Raw genomic sequence first — 23836 nt, forward strand, 5'->3', positions numbered from 1 at the left:
AAATCAATTTTTCTAATATTTATTTATTTATTTTCCCTTTTGTTGCCCTTGTTGTTTTTTTTATTGTTGTTGTTATTGATGTCGTCATTGTTATATAAGGCAGAGAGAAATGGAGAGAGGAGGGGAAGACAGAGGGGGGAGAGAAAGATAGACACCTGCAGACCTGCTTCGCTGCTTGTGAAGCAACTCCCCTTGCAGGTGGGGAACCTGGGGCTCAAACTGGGATCCTTACGCCGGTTCTTGTGCTTCGGGCCATGTGCACTTAATCCACTGTGCTACTGCCTGACTCCCCAGATGAAATAAATTTTACCAACCTTTAGAGACATTTCAGTGAGGGTATGTAGTGTTGAAATTGCTTACCTTTAGTTGATGCTCTATGTTGTGCAGAATAATCTGTAAATCAGGTCTCAATCTTCTATTTTCTCTTTTTTTAATTTATTTTTTATTTAAGAAAGGATAAATTAACAAATCCATAGGGTAGGAGAGGTATAACTCCATACAACTCCCACTAACCAATCTCCATATCCCACCCTCCTCCCTGTTAGCTTTCCCATTCTCTATCCCTCTGGGAGCATGGACCCAGGGTCGTTGTGTGTTGCAGAAGGTGGAAGGTCTGGCTTCTGAAATCTTCTATTTTCTCTTGACAGGGTATTGCTCCAAAACCTTAAAGGCTTGCTTTATTATTCACCTGTAAACATCACCCAAAGACTCCAAATAATAATCCTGTCTGCCACTGACATTTTGAACACCATTGAAAGTGCTGGATCATGTAGTTGAGCAGCAAGATAGTTTGCATAGCATCCTGACCCTGTTGTAGATCCTTCCTTTGTTCTAGGCCTCACTCAAAGCTAGAAGTTTTTTTTTTTTAAATGTCATTGAATAAATGGATAAGAGAAGCATAAACAAATGAAGAATAATATATTGCCTCCAATAGCCAAAGGTATTTCACCATAGGGCCTTTAGTCCCCCAATGTCCCCCGAAAAATTCTCCTTTTCCCTTGTGAGTCCCCAAAACTTTTTTTCTTTTTTAAAAATTGTATTATTTTTATTTATTTATTGGATAAAGATAGCCACAAATCAAGAATGATGAGGGTGATAGAGAGGGAGAAAGACAGAAAGATACTTGCAATACTATTTCACCACTCACAAAATTTGCCCCCTCATGTTGGGCCTAAGGACTCTAACCTGGGTCCTTGAGCATTGTAACATGTGCACTCAAACAGGTGTACCAACATCTGGCCCTGAGTCCCCAAATCTTCTGTAATATACTAGTACACTGAGGATTCCCTCTTATTGCTCTTTGTTTGTTTGTTTGTTTGTTTGTTTTTACCAGAACACTGTTCAGTTCTGGTTTATGATGGTGTGGGGGGACTGAACCTGGGATGTTGGAGCCTCAGGCATGAGAGTCTCTTTGCATAACCATTATGCTATCTACACTCCGCCCTCTTTGTTTTATTTCTTACAGTCCACTGTGAGTGAGATTACTAGTATTAGTAATTCCCTTATTAATCTCATTTCAACATGATTTCCTTTAGTTCCATCTACATAGTAAAGGAGAATATGTCATTGTTTCTTACAACTGTGTAATTTGCTATTGTTTATGCATACCACAACTTCTTTAAACATTCCATCTGTTGTTAGATACTTAAGTCAGTTCCAAATGTTGGTTCTTACAAGTAGAACTGCTATGAACATAGGTGTGCATGGATTTTTAAATATTTATTTATTCCTTTTTGTTGCCTTTCTTGTTTTATTGTTGTAGTTACTGTTGTTATTGATGTCGTTCTTTAATAGGACAGAGAGAAAAGGAGAGAGGAGGGGAAGACAGAGAGGGGGAGAGAAAGATAGAAACTTGCAGACCAGAGAGTCGGGCGGCAGCACAGCGGGTTAAGCACATGTGGCGCGAAGAGCAGGGACCTGCATAAGGATCCGGGTTAGAGCCCCTGGCTCCCCACCTGCAGGGGAGTCGCTTCACGGGCGGTGAAGCAGGTCTACAGGTGTCTGTCTTTCTCTTCCCCTCTCTGTCTTCCCCTCCTCTCTCCATTTCTCTCTGTCCTATCTAACAACGACAACAATAACTACAACAATAAAAACAAGGGAAACAAAAGGGAAAATAAATAAAACCAAAAAAGAAAAAGAAACCTGTAGACCTGTTTCACTGCTTGTGAAGCAACTCCCCTACAGGTGGGGAGCCAGGGACTCGAACCGGGATTCTTACGCCGGTCCTTGAGCTTTGTGCCACCTGCGCTTAATCCACTGCACTACTGCCCTGCATAAATCTTTTTGAAAAGACTTGTGTGTGTGTGTGTGTATGTGTGTGTGTGTGTGTGTGTGTGTGTATAGATTCCTAGGACAGAAGTTACTGGATTATATGGTAGGTTGAGTTTACTTTCACATAAAAAATTACTAATTTCTTTTTAATATTTTATTTATTTAATGTGTAGAAATAGAAAAATTGAGACGGATAGAGTAGATGGAGAGGGAAAGAGAAAGATCTGCACTACTGCTTCACCCTCTTGTGGGACTGAGGAACTGAATCTGGGTCTTCATACATTATAGCATGTGTGTTCTACTGGGTGTACTACTACTGGCCCTAGTATGCTTATTTCTAATGTTTTAGTGAATTTTGAAATTGTTTCCCTAAGTTATTGTACTGAATTTCATTCCAAACAATAGTGTTGAAGATTATTTTCTCTATATATTTTCACCATAACCTATTCTTACTGTTCTTTTCTTTTCTTTTCTTTTCTTTTCTTTTCTTGATAAAGGCCATATCACAGGAGTGAGATAGTATCACAATATTGTCTATATTTGTATCTCTAATCATCACAGATTTAGATTTTTTTCATAGCTTTGTTCGCCATCTGAATATCTTTTTTGTAGAAGTCTCTGTTCAGTTTTTCCCCATTTTTAATGGGGTTGTCGTGTGTGTGTGTGTGTGTGTGTGTGTGTGTGTGTGTGTGTGTTTTATGATTTTATAAAAATAATGTGTCAACACTTTGAGTTAACTTTTGTACATGGTAGCAGGTAAGGGTCCTCTTTCATTCTTCTTCATGTAGTTACCTGATTTCTCAACACTATTAACATTCTTTCTAATAAATTATGGTTTGGGATTCTTTGTAAAAAATTAGCTGTCCTACTAAAGAAAGATAGGAACACACTGGGGGTATGGGTCGACATTCCAATGCCCATGTCCAGCAGAGAAGCAATTGCAGGGGCCAGACTTTCCACCTTCTGTACCCTATATAGAATTTTGGACCATATTCCCAGAGGAGTAAATGTTAGGGGAAAATGACCAGTTCCAGTAGGACCCAAAGAAAGAAGAGGGGGGGGAAAGACACTCAGAAGTATATGTGACTTAGAAAGAGAAGACAGGACCACAGATAAAGTGGGCAAATGTACATAACTATATATAGTTATAGAAATAAAAATCTTCCAAGCTTGGGATCCATGATTGCTCAACAAATTGTTTGGCTTCATATGTTAACTCTCTTTTCAATCACCAGGTTCCAGATGCCACCAGGATGCTGGCTAGGCTTCCCTGGATTGAAGACCCCACCAATGTGTCCTGGAGCTCAGCTTCCCCAGAGTCACACCCTACTAGGGAAAGAGAGAGGCAGACTGGGGGTATGGACCGACCAGTCAACGCCCATGTTCAGCAGGGAAGCAATTACAGAAGCCAGACCTTCTACCTTCTGCAACCCTCAACGACCCTGGGTCCATGCTCCCAGAGGGATAGAGAATGGGAAAGCTACCATGGGAGGGGGTGGGTTATGGGGATTGGGTGTTGGGAATTGTGTGGAGTTGTACCCCTCCTACCTTATGGTTTTGTTCCCTAATCCTTTCTTAAATAAAAAAAAAAAAAAGAAATAAAAATCAACCCATATCTGTTATCTTGGGAGAACTAGTGCAGTTTCTAGTGGAGGTAAAGGGAACACAGAATTCTGGTTATGGGAAAAGTGTGTAATTATACCCCTGTTATCTTACAGTTTTGTAAATCAGTATTACATCTAATTAAAAAATAAAAAATAAAAATAAAATGATGTATAAAAGAAATTCAGATTAATTCACATTTTACTCACTGAACCCTACACCCAGTGGTTCAGTAGTTTAGGGGAGGGGGCAGATGATTATCAGTGGAGAGATCAACAAGGTTATCAGAAGAAGTTTAAGGGCCAGATAAGGGAAATTATGGTAAGGAAATGGAAAAACTTGGAAGGGTAAGGATCCTACATGGAATTTTAGAGAAGTATCTTATTATGGTCTATGTTGCAATTTTTTCTTCTTCTTTTTTTTTACTTCATAAATTTCACGATAGCATTATAAAATTTTGTTTATTTGCCGTTCCACTTTTGTGAATTGTTCAACATTCAGGTCCATGCTTTCTAGTTGCATTTACTTTTGAGAAAACTTCAGCTATGCCCTTTATAGTGAACTTCTGTGTTCGTTTTCCATTTTTCCTTTTCCTCCAAGAGCTTCCAGCTATTAGCTCTCCCTTAACAAATACTACAAATTCTTCAGTATTTTGCACTTCAACATCTAAATTAAGTATGTTAGCAAGTTCCACAAGTTCTTTATTTATGACTTCAATTATTTTTATCTTTTTCAAACCCTTTGAAATTATTTACAACACCCTTCAGGTATATTTTTCCCTATATGCCTTGCATAAAATTGTCATTTCTGCCCAGTCTGATACAATGTTCTTTATACAATGTAAAACAATGTATGATTTTCAAAAAATTGTGTAGGATCACATTGCCATCTTCTATTGCTGCTGCTGCTTTGGAAAACATGAAAATAGTGTGTTTAAATGTAGCAATACCACCCTGCTCCAACAAAGCAGTTTTTTTTTTTTTTTTTTTTTTTTTTTTTTAGGCAGATACACTACCTTTATATCTGGGTGTAAATCACTGAGATGCTAGGGGTGGCCTCGGGCATTATCAAGCAGAAGGATAATTTCATTATTTTTTAATTATTTCATAATAAAGTTTATTACCAAGGCCTGTGTAAAAAATATAAAATAGGTTTCTGAATGGCTGAAAAACAAAAGTCAAAGACCCTCCTTCAACCCTTGGTTTATACAAAGCTTCTGGGTGTATGTAAACAAGTCTGGCCCCAGAATATAGTTAAGCTTTAACAACAAGTGGGTTGTTGTGGAGGGTGTCCCTGGCTGTCCCGCCCCTCCCCCAACCCCTTCCGGGACCACGGGGTGGGGTGGGGAGGGGGTTGGGTTAGGCTGGGAGGGAGGACCTCATCATGATCCCAGGCCTACAGGGTGGGGGGCCTCTTCTGTGCATTTTATGCTTTTTGGTATAACATATGTGTCTTTAATCCATTTTGAGTTCACCTTTGTGTATGGTGACATGTGGTGGTCTCATTGCATTCTTCTGCATGTGGTCACCAGTTTCCCACACACAATGTTTTTTTTTTTTCTTTTTTCATTTGGGCATTTAATGATTAACAGTATAGTTAGTTACACAAGGTTACAATTGCTGATCTTCCTGTAGCAGGTGTCTACTGAGCACTCTCTTTTAATATTGATCTTTTCTACTATGGTGCCCTACTCCAAACTCAGTCAGATCTTGCTTTGAGTTTCCCTTTCTGTTCTTCTTTCTCAACTTCTGTTTATGAGTGGGATGATCATCTCATACTCATCTTTGTCTTTTTAACTTAGCTCACTTAACATAATTCTTTCTAGTTCCATCCAAGATGGGTCAGAAAAGGTGGGTTCTTTGTTTTTAATAGCTTCGTAGTATTCCATTGTGTAAATATACCATGGCTTTCTCAACCATTCATCTGTTGTTGGGCACCTGGTTTGCTTCCAGCTTTTAGCTATTATGAATTGTGCTGCTACGAACATAGGTGTATGCATATCCTTTTGTTCTGGTGTTATAGAGTCCTTGGGGTATATTCCTAGGAGAGGAATTACTGGGTCATATGGAAGGTCCATGTCTAGCCTTGTGAGGGTCCTCCAGACTGATCTCCACAGAGGCTGGGCCAATTTACATTCCTACCAGCAGTGCAGAAGGGTTCCTTTGTCCCCACAACCACTCCAGCATCTGTTGCTGTTGTAATTTTTGATGTATTCCATTCTCACAGAGGTAAGGTGGTATCTCAATGTTGTCTTTATTTGCATTTCTCTGACAATCAGTGACCTGGAGCAATTTTTCATGTGTTTGTGGGCCTTATGGATCTCTTCTGTATTGAATATTCTGTTCATATCGTCTGCCCATTTTGGATGAGGTCATTTGTTTTTTTGTTGCTAAATTTCATAAGCTCTTTATATATTTTGGTTATTAGTCTCTTGTCTGGTTTCCATTCTGTGAGGGGTATCTTTGTGTGATGGCTTCTTTGGCTGTGCGATGGCTTCTTTGGCTGTGCGAAAGCTTTTCAATTTGATGTAGTTCCAATGATTTGTTTTTGTTTTAGTCTTCCTTTCAGTTGGGTTTGTATCATCAAAGATGTCCTTGAGGTTTAGGTGGGAAAGTGTTCCACTAATGTTTTCCTCTAAGTATTTGATAGTTTGGGACTCACTGTTCTTTTGCTACCGTCAATATTTTATCTTTGTCTCGGTATTTTCACTATGTTACAATTTGTGGATCACTGTGTTTCCTGAATATTGAGATGTGCATTTTTCAGTAAATTTGGGGCATTTACAGCCATGTTTTCTCACAACATTTTTCTCCTTTCCTTTCTCAACCTTTCTTCTAACATTCACATTGCACATATATTGGTATTCTTAATATTATTCTACATTTCTCCAAAACTCTCTTCATTTTCTTCATTCCCACTCTATCTTCTACAGAATTCATGCCTATCAATTTAATGTCAAATTTTTTCTGTAGTATCCCTGTTCAGATATATTCTTGTTCTCTATAGTAAGTCTTTAAATTAAAATATTGTTCTCATTAATTTGGTGATTTTTAGTAAATTAGTTTATCTTTTTATATTTGGAGTTTCTCCTTTTGATGCCATTCATTACTTATTTAATGTAGCCTTTTTTTAGTTTTTTGTATATAACTGTAATGATAAATTTGAAGGTTTTCCCATTAAATGATAAAAGTATTTATAATTTTTATTTACACATTCTTATTTTATTTTTAAAATTAATTTATTTATTGTATAGAGACGGAGAGAAATCAAGTGAAAAGGGGGAGATAGAGATAGGTATCTAGGGGGAGAGAGAGAGACCTGCAGCACTGATTCACTGATTGAGAAGCTTTTTTCTGTGCCTAACTTTTTTTTTTTTTTTGCCCCCGTGGGTATTGCTGGAGCTAGGTGCCTACACTGCTAATCCTCTGCTCCTGGAGGCCATTTATCCCATTTTATTGCCCTTGTTGTCATTATTATTGTTGTCATTGCTGTCGCTGTTATTGGATAGGACAGAGAGAAATCGAGAGAGGAGGGGAGACAGAGGTGAAGGGGAGAGAAAGATAGACACCTGTAAACCTGCTTCACCGCTTGTGAAGTGATACCCCTGCAGGTGGGCACTGGGTGCTTGAACCAGTATCCTATGCAGGTCCTTGCGCTTTGTGACATGTGCATTTAGCCTTAACCTGCTGTGCTACCGCCCCGAACCCCTGTGCCTAACTTCTATGGTGCACGATTTGTGTAACATACAGCAGTTTCACCTAATCCCCACTCTCTGTTTTGTAGTAAAATCTCTTCAGTGTGACTTTTTTTTTTTTGGTGAAATCTTTCCCAGCCACCCTAGAGGGCTAACTTCAGAGGGTGGGTTTCTAGAAAACTCCAACAATTTTGAGAGGGTGTAGTTTCAGCAAATTGTGCCTACAAGGCACTACAGTATCTTTCCTGCTATTGAGTAAATCTCTTACTCACTGTGTTCTCTCTAACAAGATCTGAATGTCACCCCTCTGTGGGATGAAGAGGATGAAGGTACTCTAAGATTAGTTGCTATTATGGTACTGTAATAGATTTTATATCTTCTTTAGAGTTCTCTTTACAGTTGATTATCCATTATCATTCTAATCTCCTGTCATCATCAATAATTTTGTGTCTTAAACTTTCCATATTCAAATAACTGTGCAATTATTCTATTCAAAATGCATCAGATTGATACTGATGTATGGAACAATAATGCACTATAAATTGTAAGATATGATCATATATATATATATATATATACATACATATACATGTCAAGTACATCTAACATGATTTTTTCAGCAATTCCTGTGAAGCAGGCATGCCTAATACCATTACTGACATTTTACAGATGAAGAATAAAGTAGACAGTTTTAAAGTAGTTGTCTAAATCTATATAGTAATTTTCATCATCTATAAAATGGGATTTCAATAAAATCTGCCCATGTTAGGGCCAGTGTTTAAAATCCAATGTGGTAAAGTATGTAAAGTGTTTAGTACATAGTAATTAACTGATAAATGTTGTTGTATGTGTTACACTTTAACTGTACAAAAAAGCCAGAAAATCTTGTATTTGGTAAACTACTATCAATGAGTTATCCAGTGCTCATGAGATCTAACCAATCTAGGCTAAGAATATGTCAGCATAATACAGTTCTAGACACTGTGGAAGATGGCTAAGCTCTGAATTGAGGACAAAAGTTTCCTAATAACCAAGTTCTATACTTAAAAGATGAATAAGCATCTGGGGAGATAGCATAATGACTACACAAATGGCTTCTATGCTTGAGGCTCTGAGGTACCAGGTTCCACCAGCAGGCCAGCATAGCCCAAAACTGAGTAGTACTCTGGTCTGTCTCTCTTCTCACCCTCCTCATCAAAGTAAATTAAACTGGTGTGTGTGTGTGTGTGTGTGTGTGTGTGTGTGTGTGTCAGCTCCTGGAATATAATGGCAGAGGAGGACCTAGTGGAGGTTGAATTGTTATGTGGAAAACTGGGAGATGTTACACATGTACAAACTATTGTGTTTTGCTGTCCACTATAAATCATTAATCCCCCAATAAAGAAACTAAACAAACAAAAAGAAATTCCTAATAATTAAGTCCTATACTTAAAAGATAAATAAGGTCCTGTGGAGATAGCATAATGGCTATCCAAAGGGATTTTATGCTTGAGGCTCTGAAGTCCCAGCTTCAACCCCTAGGCCAATATAATCCAAAACTGAGTAGTGCTCTGGTCTGTCTCTCTTTCCACTCCCTCATTAAAATAAAATAAACTGGGGGGAGGTGTTCAGGTCCTGGAACATGATGGCAGAAGAGGATGTGTGTGGGTGGATTGTTATATATAAAACTGAGAAATGTTATACATGTACAAAGTCCTGTATTTTACCATTGAATGTAAACCACTAATCCCTCCAATAATGAAAAAAGTAAAAAATAAAATTAAATAAATTAAAACTAAGAAAGATGAAAAAGTAGATTTCATTATTTCAGTGCCAATAGTCCACAAAGCTTAACCATCTCTGGTCTCATCAGATGTAGCTCCTATTAATTATTTTTGGTGAAGGTTTGAGATTAGTACAAACTTGCAAGGCAAAGCAGTGTAGGAGACAGACTCAGGTAACATACGTTAGTCACTTTATAAATATTTGGAATAGTGAAGGTTTCATTAACCCAACAGTGAAACATGGTGGCACTGTAAATATAGTTATATATTTACATTATATATATATTAAATATATACATTATGTATACATTAAATACATGTTGCCCCAAACCTGTGGAAAACTATCTTGCAGGGCGGGCATTAGATAGTATAATGGTTACAGAAAGAGACTCATGCCTGAGACTCCAAAGTCCCATTCAATCCCCTGCACCACCCACCATAAACCGCCGAGAGGTAAGCAGTGCTCCGGTAAAAAAGCCAAAATAATAAAACAAATATCAAAATAATAAAATATGAGATATGAGATAACACACGAAAATACCTGGATAATGTAGTGCACATCATCAGCATCTAAAGAGAAAACTGAAAATCATTGTGTAGGATTGGGGCAACTATAGCAGGTTTTAAACAAATTTCTCACACACTATGGGATCAGGGGAAATTTTTGAACTGATCTTTTTCTATAATAATCTGAAGCCTAAATTCAGGTCTGATGAGAGCAGAATTTTTTTTTATTAGGATAAGAATCCTTTACCAGAATCACTTGACAAAGAAGTATGTATATGTGAGGTTCCTTTTCCTTTCTCTATCAAGTGACCTTCTAGCGCCTACTCTCTTCCTCTTGTAGGGAGAAGAAAAAAAAAAACAGCTTCCGTGTTGTGAGGAAAGAATAGAAAACAGCTGAGTCAGGCCAGCCCATCACATGTGCCTCACTTTCACGTAGACCAGAGAAAAGGGCACTCGACCAGCAAACGTATGACTGCTCTCACAGGAAGGGTAACCCATTTCTGAGGTTGCGAAAGAGAGAACTCTACCATCAAGTTCTATGGCCGGTGCCAGAGAGTCAGCCATCAATTAGCACCTTCCCCTACTTCCGGGAGTGGTAGCTATGCAACCGCCTTCAGAACAGGACAGAGTAGCTTTGGAAGCTGCCTCAGTGCCTCTGGCGGCGAACTATAAGTGCTGCAGGTCGCTCTCACAATTTTCACCCTTCCCTCTTCTCCACCCCCTTTGTCTCCGCCCATCTTCGGCTCCTCCCCCATCTTCTCTCTCTCCCTCTGCTTCCTCCTCCGCCTCCTCAGCTCTAGGGCTAGAATATCTATGGGTCTAAATGTAATGCGATGAATCCGAGAGAGACCGAAACTGGGAAGAGGAGTGCGGCGGAAGCGGTGGGACTCTTGGGCATGGGGGCTTCACCACAATAGAGGCAGAGTCCCCACCCGCCTCCACAGCCCATCTGGAACGAAAATCCCCAAATCCCTCAGGAAAAGGATGGCGGCGGCACCTACCCAGATCGAAGCTGGTGGGTAGTTGTGTCTGGGAGTAAAGGAGATGGGGAGTTACCGCGACGACTGTCAGTTTCTTTTGAACAACCTTTAATTTCTCTTTTTTGCCTTTCGCTCACCCTTTTTCCTCCTTCCTCAGAGTTGTATTACCTGATCGCTAGATTCTTACAGTCCGGACCCTGCAACAAATCCGCTCAGGTGAGAGGAAGGAGATCTAGGAGTCGGTTGGGAATGGTCCCAGTAGGGAAATCGAGTCAACCGAGTGCGCGGTTCCTCTGAGGGTGAGCAAAAAGGCCGGCCTTGACCGACAGCTGCTGGATTCCAAATGGGGAGGGAAGAATGGGTTACTGGCTCGAGCTGCTCCTTATATTTGTTTCCCTTTTGCTCAGGTGCTAGTGCAGGAGCTCGAGGAGCATCAGGTAAGGTGTTCCTTTGGGAAGAGGTGAGAAGGATTGGGGTGAGACTGGAGGAAGGGGAGGGAAAGTCAGGGGGCCGAGAGCAGTGGCCCAGAAGAAGGCTTGGATCTGGGCACTTATTGCTCTTGTTAGAGGGGTGAACCGGATTCATCCCTCTTGGGTCAAATCGCACTGGGGTCTTGATTTGACTCTTCCTTATGATTGTGGGAGACGGAGATCCCCCCCCCCCACCGGTCTTAGTTCTCTCTCCTTTGGGACTACAGCTATCAGGTCTAGAGAAATAAATAAACAAAAAGGTCCAGGGCCGGGAATCAAACTGAGTCCTGTTGATGGGGAGTGGAGGTTACCCTTTATCCTTTGCTCCCCCCCCACCCTTTCTTTTCCTCTCCCCCTCACCCTCCAGCTGATTCCACGCCGCTTAGACTGGGAGGGGAAAGAGCACCGAAGAAGCTTCGAGGATCTGGTGAGTAAAGTTTTCATTTTAACTTAACCCTACTCTTTCTCCACTGTTTTCCTACCTTGTTTCTCCAACCTGCCCGGGACCCCACAGCCTACAACGCTCTTGATTACCGTGCAGAGCCAAAGAACGGCTGCCCCTTCCCCCCCTTCACACGAGTCAGAGAAAGAGTATCTTGTCTTCCTCTTGGCCTTCCTTGTTTCCACCCGAAAACTTTGAAGAATGTGAGTTGGCTATCAGAGGTACAGAATTGTGGATTATGACTATGTTACAAACATTGGAAAGGCCCATTGTAGGGGGAAAGGGAGAGAAACCAGGGGGTTATCCTGGGGCACGTACCAGGGACTGACGCTGACCAATGACAGCGTTGGTAACAGCTGTGAGTTCCGGATTAGTGAAAGAAAACTGGCTTCTGGTTGGTCCTGGCTTGAAATACGGGAACTGAGGCCAGCTCAACCCTTTTTTTTGTGGGGGCGGGGAGGGGGCTCGGGGTGGTGGTTTAGGAGCTGAGTTGACGGGAATAAGGTCATAAATAAAAATAATGAGGAGCAGTGAGCAAATTACAAATTTTTCAGGTTTTAGATGATTCACTACCGAATAAAAGCATATTTGTATATCTCAGGAGTTTAGGAAATAACTAATCAAATCATGCTTTAACTGCATTTGTGCAAATGCTTTTTCAATAAGCAATTGTGGATTATGCCCTTTGGGGGAACTGATGTAACATCATATTGAGTTTTAAAATGGATAACAATATCCATATTAATATATTTTAGCAAAGGCCCCAAATAAATGAATTGACTGTTTTTCTCTTAATATTAGCTGTGCTCTTAAGTTTACCTTCTACTTAGTATCAACACACAGGGAAAAGGTGAACTTTTTTATAGTTGGAGGAGGAATTCACTTGCATTAGCTACTGGCACAGAAAATTAAAAGAATATGAAAGCCTAACAAAGGTGATGTTCTTTAAATATACATACAGCTATCTTACCTGAAAATAAGATCCAAATGGAGGGAATTGTGGACAAAGTCAAAGAAAGTTGGAAATGTATGATAAACTCTAGATCTAAAAAAGTAACTTTAATTTTGCTTGTAGAAAAGGACTATTTGATTTGGTTTTCATCTGCTACTTCTTTTTGCATCTGTTTATAAAAGTAGGACCTTATTAATTGTTATCAAATTTATTTGTGGGTTTTTAATTTTTTAGTAAACAAGTTTTTATTTGACTTTATTTTATTATTATTATTTTTGCCTCCAGGGCTATATTGCTAGGGCTCCTGGAAGCTATTTTTTCCCTTTTGTTGCTATTGTTGTGATTACTATTATTGTTTTTTTTGGTGTCATTTTTGTTGGATAGGACAGAGAGAAATTGAGAGAGGAGGGGAAGACAGGGGGAGAGAAAGATAGACACCTGCATACCTGCTTCACTGTTCGTGAAGTGACCCCCCTGTATGTGGGGAGGTAGGGGCTCCAACCAGGATCTTTTCTCTGATCCTTGAGCTTCGCGCCATAGTGCTTAACCTGCTGTGCTACCGCCCGACCCCCCCTTTTTTATTTTTTAAAGATTTTTATTAGTGATTTAATAATGATTTACAAGACTGTAAGTCAATAGAGGTATAATTCCATACAGTAATTGCCACCCTAGTTCTGTGTACCATACCACCATTGGAAACTTTTATATTTATCTCCCTGGTAGTATGGACCAAAATTCTTTTTGGCATGCAGAAGGTGGGAGATCTGACATGGAACATAGCTAAAACAGACTTCATGAAGTGTTATCTCTTTATTGTCTTCATTTGTGTTTCTCTGATAGTCAATAACTTGGAGCATTTTTTCACGCCTGTTGGCCTTTTGGATCTCTTCTTTAGTGAATATTCTTTTTTTATTTCTTTATTGGGGAATTAATGTTTTACATTCTACAGTAAATGCAATAGTTTCTACATGCATAACATTTCCCACTAGGTCCTCTGTTATCCTTTTTGGACCTGTATTCTCCCCCCCACCCACCCCAGAGTCTTTTACTTTGGTGCAATATGCCAATTCCAGTTCAGGTTCTACTTGTGTTTTCTCTTCTTTTGGATGTCTTCTTTAGTGAATATTCTGATCATATCTTCTCCCTACTTTTGGATGGGATCATTTGTTTTTGTGTTGCTGAGTTTGATGAGCTCTTTATATTTTGATTATTAGCCTCTTGTCTAATGTATGTCATGTAAAAATCTTTTCCCATTCTGTGAGAAGTCTGTTTGGGTGGTGGTTTCTTTTGCTGTGCAGAAACTTTTCAATTTGATATAGTCCCATTAGCTTATTATTAGTTTTTTGTTGTGAATGGATCTGAGTCATTAAAGATGCCTATAAAATTTTGATAGAAAGGGATTCTGCCAATGTTTTCTTCCATGTATTCGATAGTTTCTGTTTTAACATCCAAGTCCCTGATCCATTTGGAGTTTATTTTTGTTTGTGGGGAAATGCAATGGTTCAGTTTCATTCTACTGCATGTTTCAACCAAATTTCCCAGCAGCATTAGTTGAACAGTCTTCCTTTCTCCATATAATATTTTGCACCTTGTCAAAAATTAGAAACACAAGAGCCTGGCAGGTGGCACACTGATGTTAACACACATAGTGTGAAGCGCAGGGACTGGCACAAGGATTCTGGTTCTAGCCCCCAGCTCCCACTTGCAGGGAGGTCACTTCACTAGCAGTGGAGCAGGCCTGTAGATGTCTATCTTTCTTCCTCTCTGTTCCATATCTCTCTCAGTTTCTCTCTGTCCAACGACAACAAATAGAAAAAATGGCCTCCAGGTACAGTGTATTCGTAGTGCAGGCACTGAGTCCTAGTGTTAACCCTAAAGGGGAAAAAATAGATATCTATAGTTGTCGGCATTCCTTCCCCCCCTTTAAAATTCAGTGCTTTAGCGATTTATTGCTTTGCTTATAATTTGGAAAACAAGTGAAAGCATTTTTTCATTAAGGCAGGCAATTTTTAAAAGTCTAGGTCTGAAAAGCCTTTAAAACCATAAGATGTGTGTGTATCCCTTGATGCTGACCTGTGATATGGTATTTTAAATGATATGTTTAAAAATTTAAGAATTTTAAGTAATGATAGAGAATTTTGAATTCATTACAATTGTTTCTGAAGTTTAATCTACTCAATTTTCTGTTTTGTTTTTCCCCATTGATCTGGGTTATTTTTTCATTTTGCAGATACATTTTATGCATATAAAATTTACACTATGTTTATATTGGTCTGTCTACCTATAAATATTATTAATATCAGGGGCCATCAGGGAGCTGACTCCATAAAGTACACATTTTGCCATGTTAAAAAACCTGCATTTGAATCCCAAATGACCACTAGAGGATCTGTAGGGGAGAAACTTAATCAGCAGTGAAGCAGTGCTATGATCTCGATCTCTATCTCGATCTCTCTCTCCCCCCTCCCTCCCCCTCTCTCTGCCTCTCTCTTCCTGTATCTCTCTTCCTCTAACCGTCTGTCTTAAGAAAATCTTTAATTGGCTGCTGGGAACAGTTAAGTCATGCATGCACTGTGCCCCAGTTATAACTCCTGTGACATAAATATAGATTATATGTGTGTGTGTGTGTGTGTATTTGCCATCTTCTAGTTTTTTTTATTATTGTGAATTTATATGGATTTCACCACTCTTGGACTGCCTTTTCTTTCACATGTAGAGATACAGAGAAGGAGAAACATCATAGCACTAGTTTATTTTCTAGTATCATGAAAATAAATGTGGTATATGATCTACATATACCACATGTATATGTATATGGTATATGATGTGGTATATGATCTACACACATGGCAAGATATGCAACTTATTTGATGAAATCACTTTCTGGTCCCATGGGAAAATATAAGATTTACATATATATAAATTTTCTTCTGACCTCTTAAAATGAACATTTATTTACTTTTTTTAATTATCTTTATTTATTTGATAGACATAAATCAAGAGGGAAGGGAATGATAGGGAGAGAGAAGGACACCTGCAACAATGCTTAACCACTTGTGACGCTTTCCCCCTACAGGTAGGGATGGGGACTCCATTTATTTACTTTTGTCACTGGAGTATTAACATTCCAGATGGACTCTTAGATTAGAGAGACTTGTGTGCTGGTTGGTGGTTCACCTGGCTGAGTGCACACATTACCATGCACAGGGACTTCGGTTCAGGTGCCACCTGCAGGGCAACAAACTTCATGGTTGGTGAAAGTGCTGCAGGTGTCTCTCTTTCCCTCTTTATCACATATATATATATATTATATTTATTTATTTTATTTTTGTTGCCCTTGTTTTTTATTGTCGTAGTTACTGTTATTATTGATGTCATCGTTGTTGTTGGATAGGACAGAGAGAAATGGAGAGAGGAGGGGAAGACAGAGGGAGAGAAAGATAGACACCTGCAGTCCTGCTTCACCGCTTGTGAAGCCATGTCCCTGCAGGTGGGGAGCCTAGGGCTCTAAACGGGATCCTTATGCCTGTCCTTGTTTTTTGCGCCACGTTTGCTTAACCCGCTGTGCTACTGCCCGACTCCCTTCCCTCTAAATTTATCTTACCCTCCCCTCTCAATTTATCACTGTTCTATCAAATACAAGAGATAAAAGAGGAGAAAATAATGGGTACTAGTTGTGGCAAATTTGTTTAGTAGGCACTGAGCATCAGAATTATCAGAATTATGTGGCAGTACACAGAACAGATAAATTAAAAATAAAATAAAACAGGAGAGAGACAGAGTGGAAAGGACAGCACATTGCTGAAATTTCCCTCATTGCTGTAGTATTGTCATGTGGTTTACAAGGGCTTTAGCCTGGGTCACATTCATGGCAATGCAGGCCCTCTCTCAGGTAACCTATCTTGCTGATGCTATGGAAAAATTTTAAAGGCACATATTAAGGTTTTTGGTTTGTTTGTTTTTTTGCTAGAGCACTACTCAGCTCTGGCTTATGGTGGTGCCTGGAATTGAACCTGGGACCTTGGAGCTTCAGACACTTAAGTCACTTGCATAACTACTCTCCTATCTTCCTAGATTAATTTTTGGGTACACAAAAAATTACTAACCGTTTTAAAATTATTATACAAAACAGCCAAAAGTCAAGAGAGAAGGGAGTGATAGAGAGTGACAGAGACCTGCAACACTGCTTCACTACTGGCAAAGCTTTCCCCCTGCAGGTGGGGACCAGGGGCTTGAATCCAGGTCCTTGCACAATGTAACGTGGGCTCAACCAGATGCACTACCTCCCGGCCCCTCAATTTTTGGATATTTAAAAAATATATCTTTATTTTTATTTTTTTAGTTTATTTAATGATCGACAATATTATAAGGCAAGAGAGGACAATTCCACACAATTCCCATCACCAGAGTTCTACGTCCCAACCCCTCCACTGGAAGCTTTCCTATTTTTTATCCCCCTGGGAGTATGGACCCAGGATCATCATGGGGTACAGAAGGTGGAAGGTCTGGCTTCTGTAATTGCTTCTCCATTAGGCATGGGTGTTAGTAGGTTGATCTATACTCCCAGCCTGTTTCTTTTTTTTTTTAATTTTTTATATTTATTTTATTTATTTATTCCCTTTTGTTGCCCTTGTTGTTTTATTGTTGTAGTTATTATTATTGTTGTCGTTGTTGGATAGGACAGAGAGAAATGGAGAGAGGAGGGGAAGACAGAGAGGAGGAGAGAAATTTAGACACCTGCAGACCTGCTTCACCACCTGTGAAGCGACTCCCCTGCAGGTGGGGAGCCGGGGTTCGAACCGGGATCCTTATGCCGGTCCTTGTGCTTTGCGCCACCTGAACTTAACCCGCTGCGCTACAGCCCGACTCCCTCCCAGCCTGTTTCTATCCTCCCTCGTGGGGTAGGACTCTGGAGAGGTCAGGTTCCAGGGCACACTCATGAGGTCATCTGACCAGGGAAGTCAGGTTGGCATCATGGTAGCATCTGCAACTTGGTGTCTGAAAAAGCATTAAGATATAAAGCAGAAAAAAAATCAGGAACCTAAAGGTAAGAATATAGCAGATGAGATTTGGGGTCTCCATTTTGGAAAAGGCTAGTAGGTCTATGACTATACTATACTAAATTTTGCCTGAGCCCAACAGCTAACATGCAGGTGGGCTAAATGCTTTGTCTGGGGAGATGGTGTCAGAGTTCGAAATAGGACTAGAAAGCTGGATTTGGGCATAGAGTAGCTCCCAAATATGACTTTGTGGATAATTTTAAGGGAATATCTATCCTAATACTAAACCAAAGTCTTTAATTTTGATATGCATTTTCATATTTATTCAGCATTTTGTATTTTAACTTTTATTTTTAACTCTTTCATCTTTTAAAATATTACATTTTTAAATTCATTTAATGGATAGAGACAGAGAAATTGAGATGGAAGGGGGGAGATAGAGAGGGAGAAAGAGAGACACCTGCAGCACTGTTTCACCATTTGTGAAGCTCTCCCCCTAACCTGTAGATGGGGATTGAAGGCTTGAGTCCTGCCTCTTGTGTAGTATAATATATGCACTCAACTCATCATGGTTGTATGTTCACTACCAATTTTATTTTATACATTATCATTTGATTTTTATTTATTATTTTTATTAGTGATTTAATATTGACGTAAGTTACAAGATAACATGAGTACAATGCTATACACTTGCCACCACCAGAGTTCTGAATACCCAATCCCCCCATGTAAACTACAGCAGTTCTCCTAAGGTTGCAGATAGGGGGTAACTATTATTTCTACAACTCTCTATCTATAATTGTATATATTTGCCCTTTTTAAAAATTTATTCCCTTTTGTTGCCCTTGTTTTATTATTGTAGTTATTGATGTGTTGTATAGAACAGAGAGAAATGGAGAGAGGAGGGGAAGACAAAGAAAGGGAGAGAAAGATAGACACCTGCAGACCTGCTTCACCGCTTGTGAAACGACTCCCCTGCAGGTGGGGAGCTGGGGGCTTGAACTGGGATCCTTACGCTGGTCCTTGTGCTCTGAGACACCTATGCTTAACCCACTGCACTACTGCCCGACTTCCATATTTGCCCCTTTTTTTAAAGGTCCCATCTTCTCTTCCTTTCCAAGTCACACATATACTTAATACGGCACACAAATGTCCTTCAGTTTTTCCTCTTCTCTCTCTGGGTCCTGGTGGAGTTAGAGTTCAGAGCCCTGTGATCATCTTCTCGCTATCATTTCTCCCCCATTGGAAGTATGGATCAAAATTATTTTTGGGGTATAGAAGGTAGGAGTTCTGGCTTCTGTAATTGCTTCTCTGCTGGACATGGCCATTGGCAAGTAGTTTCATACCCCCAGTCTGTTTCTCTCTTTCCCTAGTGGGGTAATGCTCTAGAAAAGTGAGGTTCTAGGACACATTGGTGAGGTCACTCTACTCAGGGGAAGTCAGAATGGAATATGCAACTTGGTGGCTGAAAGGCGGTAAGACATTAAGCGGGACAAAATGATTAACGAACAGGAAACAAAAAGTAGGAACAGAGCAGATGAGAATAGGAATTTTAGGATGGAAAGAAGCTAGGAAGTGCATTTTTAAGGCAAGTTCCTAGGAGCCCACAACTATAGTAGTTTTTGCTTGAGTTTGATAGCTAACATAAAGTTGACAAAAATATTGTCTGAGAGGATGGTATCAGAGTAGAGAAAAGGGATATAAAGTTGGATTTAGACTGAGAGTAGCTCCCAATCTTGAAAAAACAAAATCTATGAAGAAAATTAACTGTTTACCCCATCCACCTTACCCAAGGTCCATATGCATATGTATAAGTAGCACAGCGCCTGTGTAACCTCTGAATGCCTTTTGGTCTGAGCTCACAGTTCATGGCTCACAGCAGGTAACACTGCAGGCTGTACTCATTTCAGAACCAGTCTTCCTCACGTGGAAGGGCAGGGTGACCCAGCCTCCCTTTGGAGACTGGGGCAGTTCCTACCATTGCTGCTTTATAGAGCGGGCAAGGTCCTGGGAATGCATACAAGAGGGCTTATGCTGACGTTGCTGATGGAAGTGACCAGTAATGGTGGAGAGAGGGATTCATTAAAGGTAGATCTATAGATAGATAGACCTATCATATTTGTGTGGAAATCCAAGGATTGATTCCCTGACTAGGGCCCCTGGTGAAACCATCATATAGTTGTCCTTTACCTCTGTACTTACTTCACTAAGTATACTCTTGAGTTCCATCTATTTTATCCTAAAGCACAGAAACTCATCTTTTTAATTACTAGGTAGTACTCCATTAAGTATATATCCTATAACTTTTTTATCCAGTCATCTATTGAAGGGCATTTTGGTTGATTCTAAATTTTGGCTATTGTGAATAGTGCAGCTGTGAACATGGGGGTACATATATCTGTTCAAATTAGTGTTACTATCTGTTTTGGATAAATGCTTAGGAGTAGAATTGCTGGATCATAAGGTGTTTCCATTTGTATTTGTTTAAGGATTCTCCATATTGTTCTCCATAGTGGTTGTACCAGTTTGCATTCTCATCAGCAGTGTAATAAGAGTTCCTCTTTCTCCACATCCTTTACAACTCTTATCCTCTCCTGTTTTGTTGATAAGGCCATTCTAACAGGTAGGAGGTGGTATCTCAATGTAGGTTTAATTTGCATTTGTTGTTTTCTCCAGGCTGTCTTCACAGGTGGGTAACAGATGACCAGGGACACATGGCTGAGCTGAGAATGCAGTTTAATCTTTATTCACCAGCGGGCTAACAGCCCAACAACCTAATCACCACACAATGTGCTCCTCCATCTTTCTCCTCCTGCAGCAGCGTCAGGAACCCAGGAAGTATGTAGGATAGGGGGTGGGGAGAAGCAAGAAGTGCGAAAAGGCCAGGACTAAACCAAATCTCCCAGAGGTAGGGGGAGTGAGACCAAACCAATGTAACAGAATGATCATGTAAATAGACCACAACGTCAAGCAATGTAACAGAAGAGGTCCCAGAAGCAGAACTAGAAGCATACCAACAATTCCTCCTTTTCTTTTTAACTAATTGACCATAGTATCAGGAGTGTGGTAAACCTATATCGTACAGGCATTTTCAAAAAAGAAACTGGCACAAACATGGAGGAACAAGTAAGCGAGCAACAAGAACCAGTATGATGCCAAGGGAAGGCCTGAGAGGGGTGTTTCTTGCCTCTGTGGGCAAGGCTTTATCAGCTAAAGAACATTTTCTGCCTCTGTGTTGAAATTTAAAAGTGTTTTTCTTTTTTTTTTAAATATTTATTTTATTTATTCCCTTTTGTTGCCCTTGTTGTTTAATTGTTGTTGTCCTTGTTGGATAGGACAGAGAGAAATGGAGAGAGGAGGGGAAGACAGAGAGGAGGAGAGAAAGACACCTGCAGACCTGCTTCACCGCCTGTGAAGCGACTCCCCTGCAGGTGGGGAGCCGGGGTTCGAACCGGGATCCTTATGCCGGTCCTTGTGCTTTGCGCCACCTGCGCTTAACCCGCTGCGCTACAGCCCGACTCCCCTAAAAGTGTTTTTCTTGAGACTGGTAGTGGTGGTGCACCTGGTTAAGTGCACATGTTAGTTTGCAGGGAACCAGGTTCAAAGCCCTATTCTCCACCTGCAGGGGAGAAACTTCATAAAGAATGAATCAGTGTTGCTATTGTTGATTTCTCTTCCTTCCCTCTCAATTTCTGTTTCTATCTAATTAATAAATAAATAAAATAATAAAATGTAAGTGGGGCAAGCTGGGACCAGCAGATCCGCACAGCCCGCCTTGCAAGCTGCCTCCTCTTCGACCCTTGGAGCTGGCAGCAATTCCTAAAATGTAAGTGAGGAAGGCAGCAGAATGGTTGTGCAAAGAGACTCATATCTGAAGTTCCTAAGTCCCTAAGTTCAATACCTCACACCACCATAAGCCAGAGTTGTGCAGTGCTCTGGGAAAAAAAGTGTTATAGTGTAAATTAAAAATATGTCTGCTAGATATTGAGTCCTGGAGACATAATTATTTTTCTGTAAAATGGAAGAAGTTTAGTATGTGTAATTTATGAACTGTGTGTACACATAGTCATAGTTAACTGCACAATGTTTCTTTGGAACCCAGAAAACATGTGCTACCCAACCCCAGTTTGGATACAATGCTGATAGGTATTACACATGGAGCAATCTATACTAGAAAGTAATATTTATCGTTGCAGACTTGCTTGGGCCACATGTACACTCTTTGTTTTCTTTCATATGTTCATATTTTTGGAATTGACTTTTTTTTCTCTCACTGTGGCTCTGTGAATACACATTCAATGATTAAAATGATTTTGGTTATTTATCATTAGTTCTAGAAAAGTATTATCTCAATATAAATGTGATGGTGTTAGAAGAAGAGAGATGCTATTGGTAGATAAGAATTTGAATTGGATGAATGTTTCTTAAAAAATTGTTCTGAAAGCACTTTTGTCAAATGTGAATGCCTCATCTGTATGTTTTAGATGTTAATTACTGATTAACTAATAAACATTTTTGGTAGACAACAAAGTAGTAACTTAGGCAATTTATGTTAATGTTGGCTTTTTTATAGATACTGTTTGAAATTTCTCACATAGGACTGTGCCTAGTAGAAAAGGCACTGAGTCATACTCGAAGATAGTTTTTTATGTATTGTATGACACTGGAAAAGTTATTCAACTTCTTAGATATTTGATTTCTAGTCTTACAAATAAACATGAGTACTTGTTTTAAAAGGTTATTATATAAACAAAATGAGTTAAAATGTACTTTGTTAATTGAAAACACACTAAATGATTTATTAATACATTTTAGAAATAGAACTGAAAGGTTGAATTACCTCCATGGAAATCTGAAGAACTATAATTCTAAAATTAATATTATGTAGATATATAATTAAAGTGTGCTTATTTTAGATATAGAATTATCACTGTCATTATATATATATATATATAGAGAGAGAGAGAGGAAGAGAGAGAGAGGATATAATACAGTGTCATTCAAAAGTATTTACATAATCAAATACTACTCTGGAATAAAAAGTAAAATCTTTCATCTATATCAACAGGAATGTCTTTAACGTATATTGTGTTAAAGTGAGAGAAGTCACATGGAGAAAGATAAATGCAATGAGATTGCATGTGTAGAAGATAAAGAAATAAAACAAATATAACAAAAATTTCAAGACAATAGAAACAAAAGTATACTTTTTTCCAGAACAGAAGAGGGAAAGGGGTTGATAAATCAGATAAAAGGGGTAAGAGATAGAAACTAGGACTTTTGATGGCAAGCATAATATGTACAGGTGTTGATTTATAATGCTATAAACCTATACAGTGTTATAACCCAAAACTACTTTTATAAAGAAATAAAAAATAGTATTTAAAAATGTCAGTTAAATCCAAAATGAGTGACTTGAAGTACATGTATTTATTCAAATAAGAAATGATTATGTCTGCAAGGACCAGCATAAGGATCACGGTTTTAGCCCCTGGCTCCCCACCTGCAGGGAAGTCTCTTCACAAGCGGTGAAGCAGGTCTGCAGGTGTCTATCTTTCTCTCTCCTCCTCTGTCTTCCTCTCCTCTCTCCATTTCTCTCTGTCCTATCCAACAATGATGACAACAGTGACAATAAAACAACAAGGGCAACAAAAGGGAATAACTAAATAAATATTTTTAAAAAGTCTTAAAAAAAGAAATGATTATGTCTAAAGATACTTGAATTATATAAAAATGATTCACTATAATAATGGTGTAATATTTACTTCTTGTTAAGAAGTAGGAAGAATTTTCTCTTTCTGGCATGTTGTAGAAATCCTAAACTCTTCTGATAGGTCTCACCTTATCCTGTACTTATTTTTTTAAAGATTTATTTATTTATATATGAGAAAGATAGGAGAGAGAAAGAACCAGATATACTCAGGCACATGTGTTGCCGGGGATTGAACTCCAGACCTCCTGCATGAGAGTCCACTGCCTTATCCACTGCGCCAACTCTTGGACCACTCCTGTACTTATTTTCTATATATTATTTATAATTTGTTACATTTAAAATCACTCTGTTGAAGGTGTTTTCCCATGCTTTTATTTTTACCAGAGCCTCAGTCATGAGAGTCTCTTTGTATGACCAATATGCTATCTACCCCCTACCCATG

General features: G+C 39.3%; 1 protein-coding gene across 3 annotated transcripts in view; it reads left to right on the plus strand.

The window, feature by feature from the left end:
• The first annotated feature begins 10596 nt into the window (after positions 1–10596).
• BRWD3 (bromodomain and WD repeat domain containing 3) overlaps positions 10597–23836 on the plus strand; it is a 236478-nt gene continuing 223238 nt past the window's right edge. For all 3 annotated transcript variants that reach the window (XM_007534008.3, XM_060182523.1, XM_060182524.1), the window contains exons 1-4: positions 10597–10852; positions 10975–11033; positions 11225–11254; positions 11655–11714. In XM_007534008.3, the coding sequence (XP_007534070.1) occupies positions 10822–10852; positions 10975–11033; positions 11225–11254; positions 11655–11714 (180 nt within the window). In that variant the 5' untranslated portion in view covers positions 10597–10821. The remainder of the gene's footprint in view (positions 10853–10974; positions 11034–11224; positions 11255–11654; positions 11715–23836) is intronic.

The sequence above is a fragment of the Erinaceus europaeus genome, chromosome X (genome assembly GCF_950295315.1).
Source record: "Erinaceus europaeus chromosome X, mEriEur2.1, whole genome shotgun sequence".
In the NCBI taxonomy this organism is placed as follows: Eukaryota; Metazoa; Chordata; class Mammalia; order Eulipotyphla; family Erinaceidae; genus Erinaceus; species Erinaceus europaeus.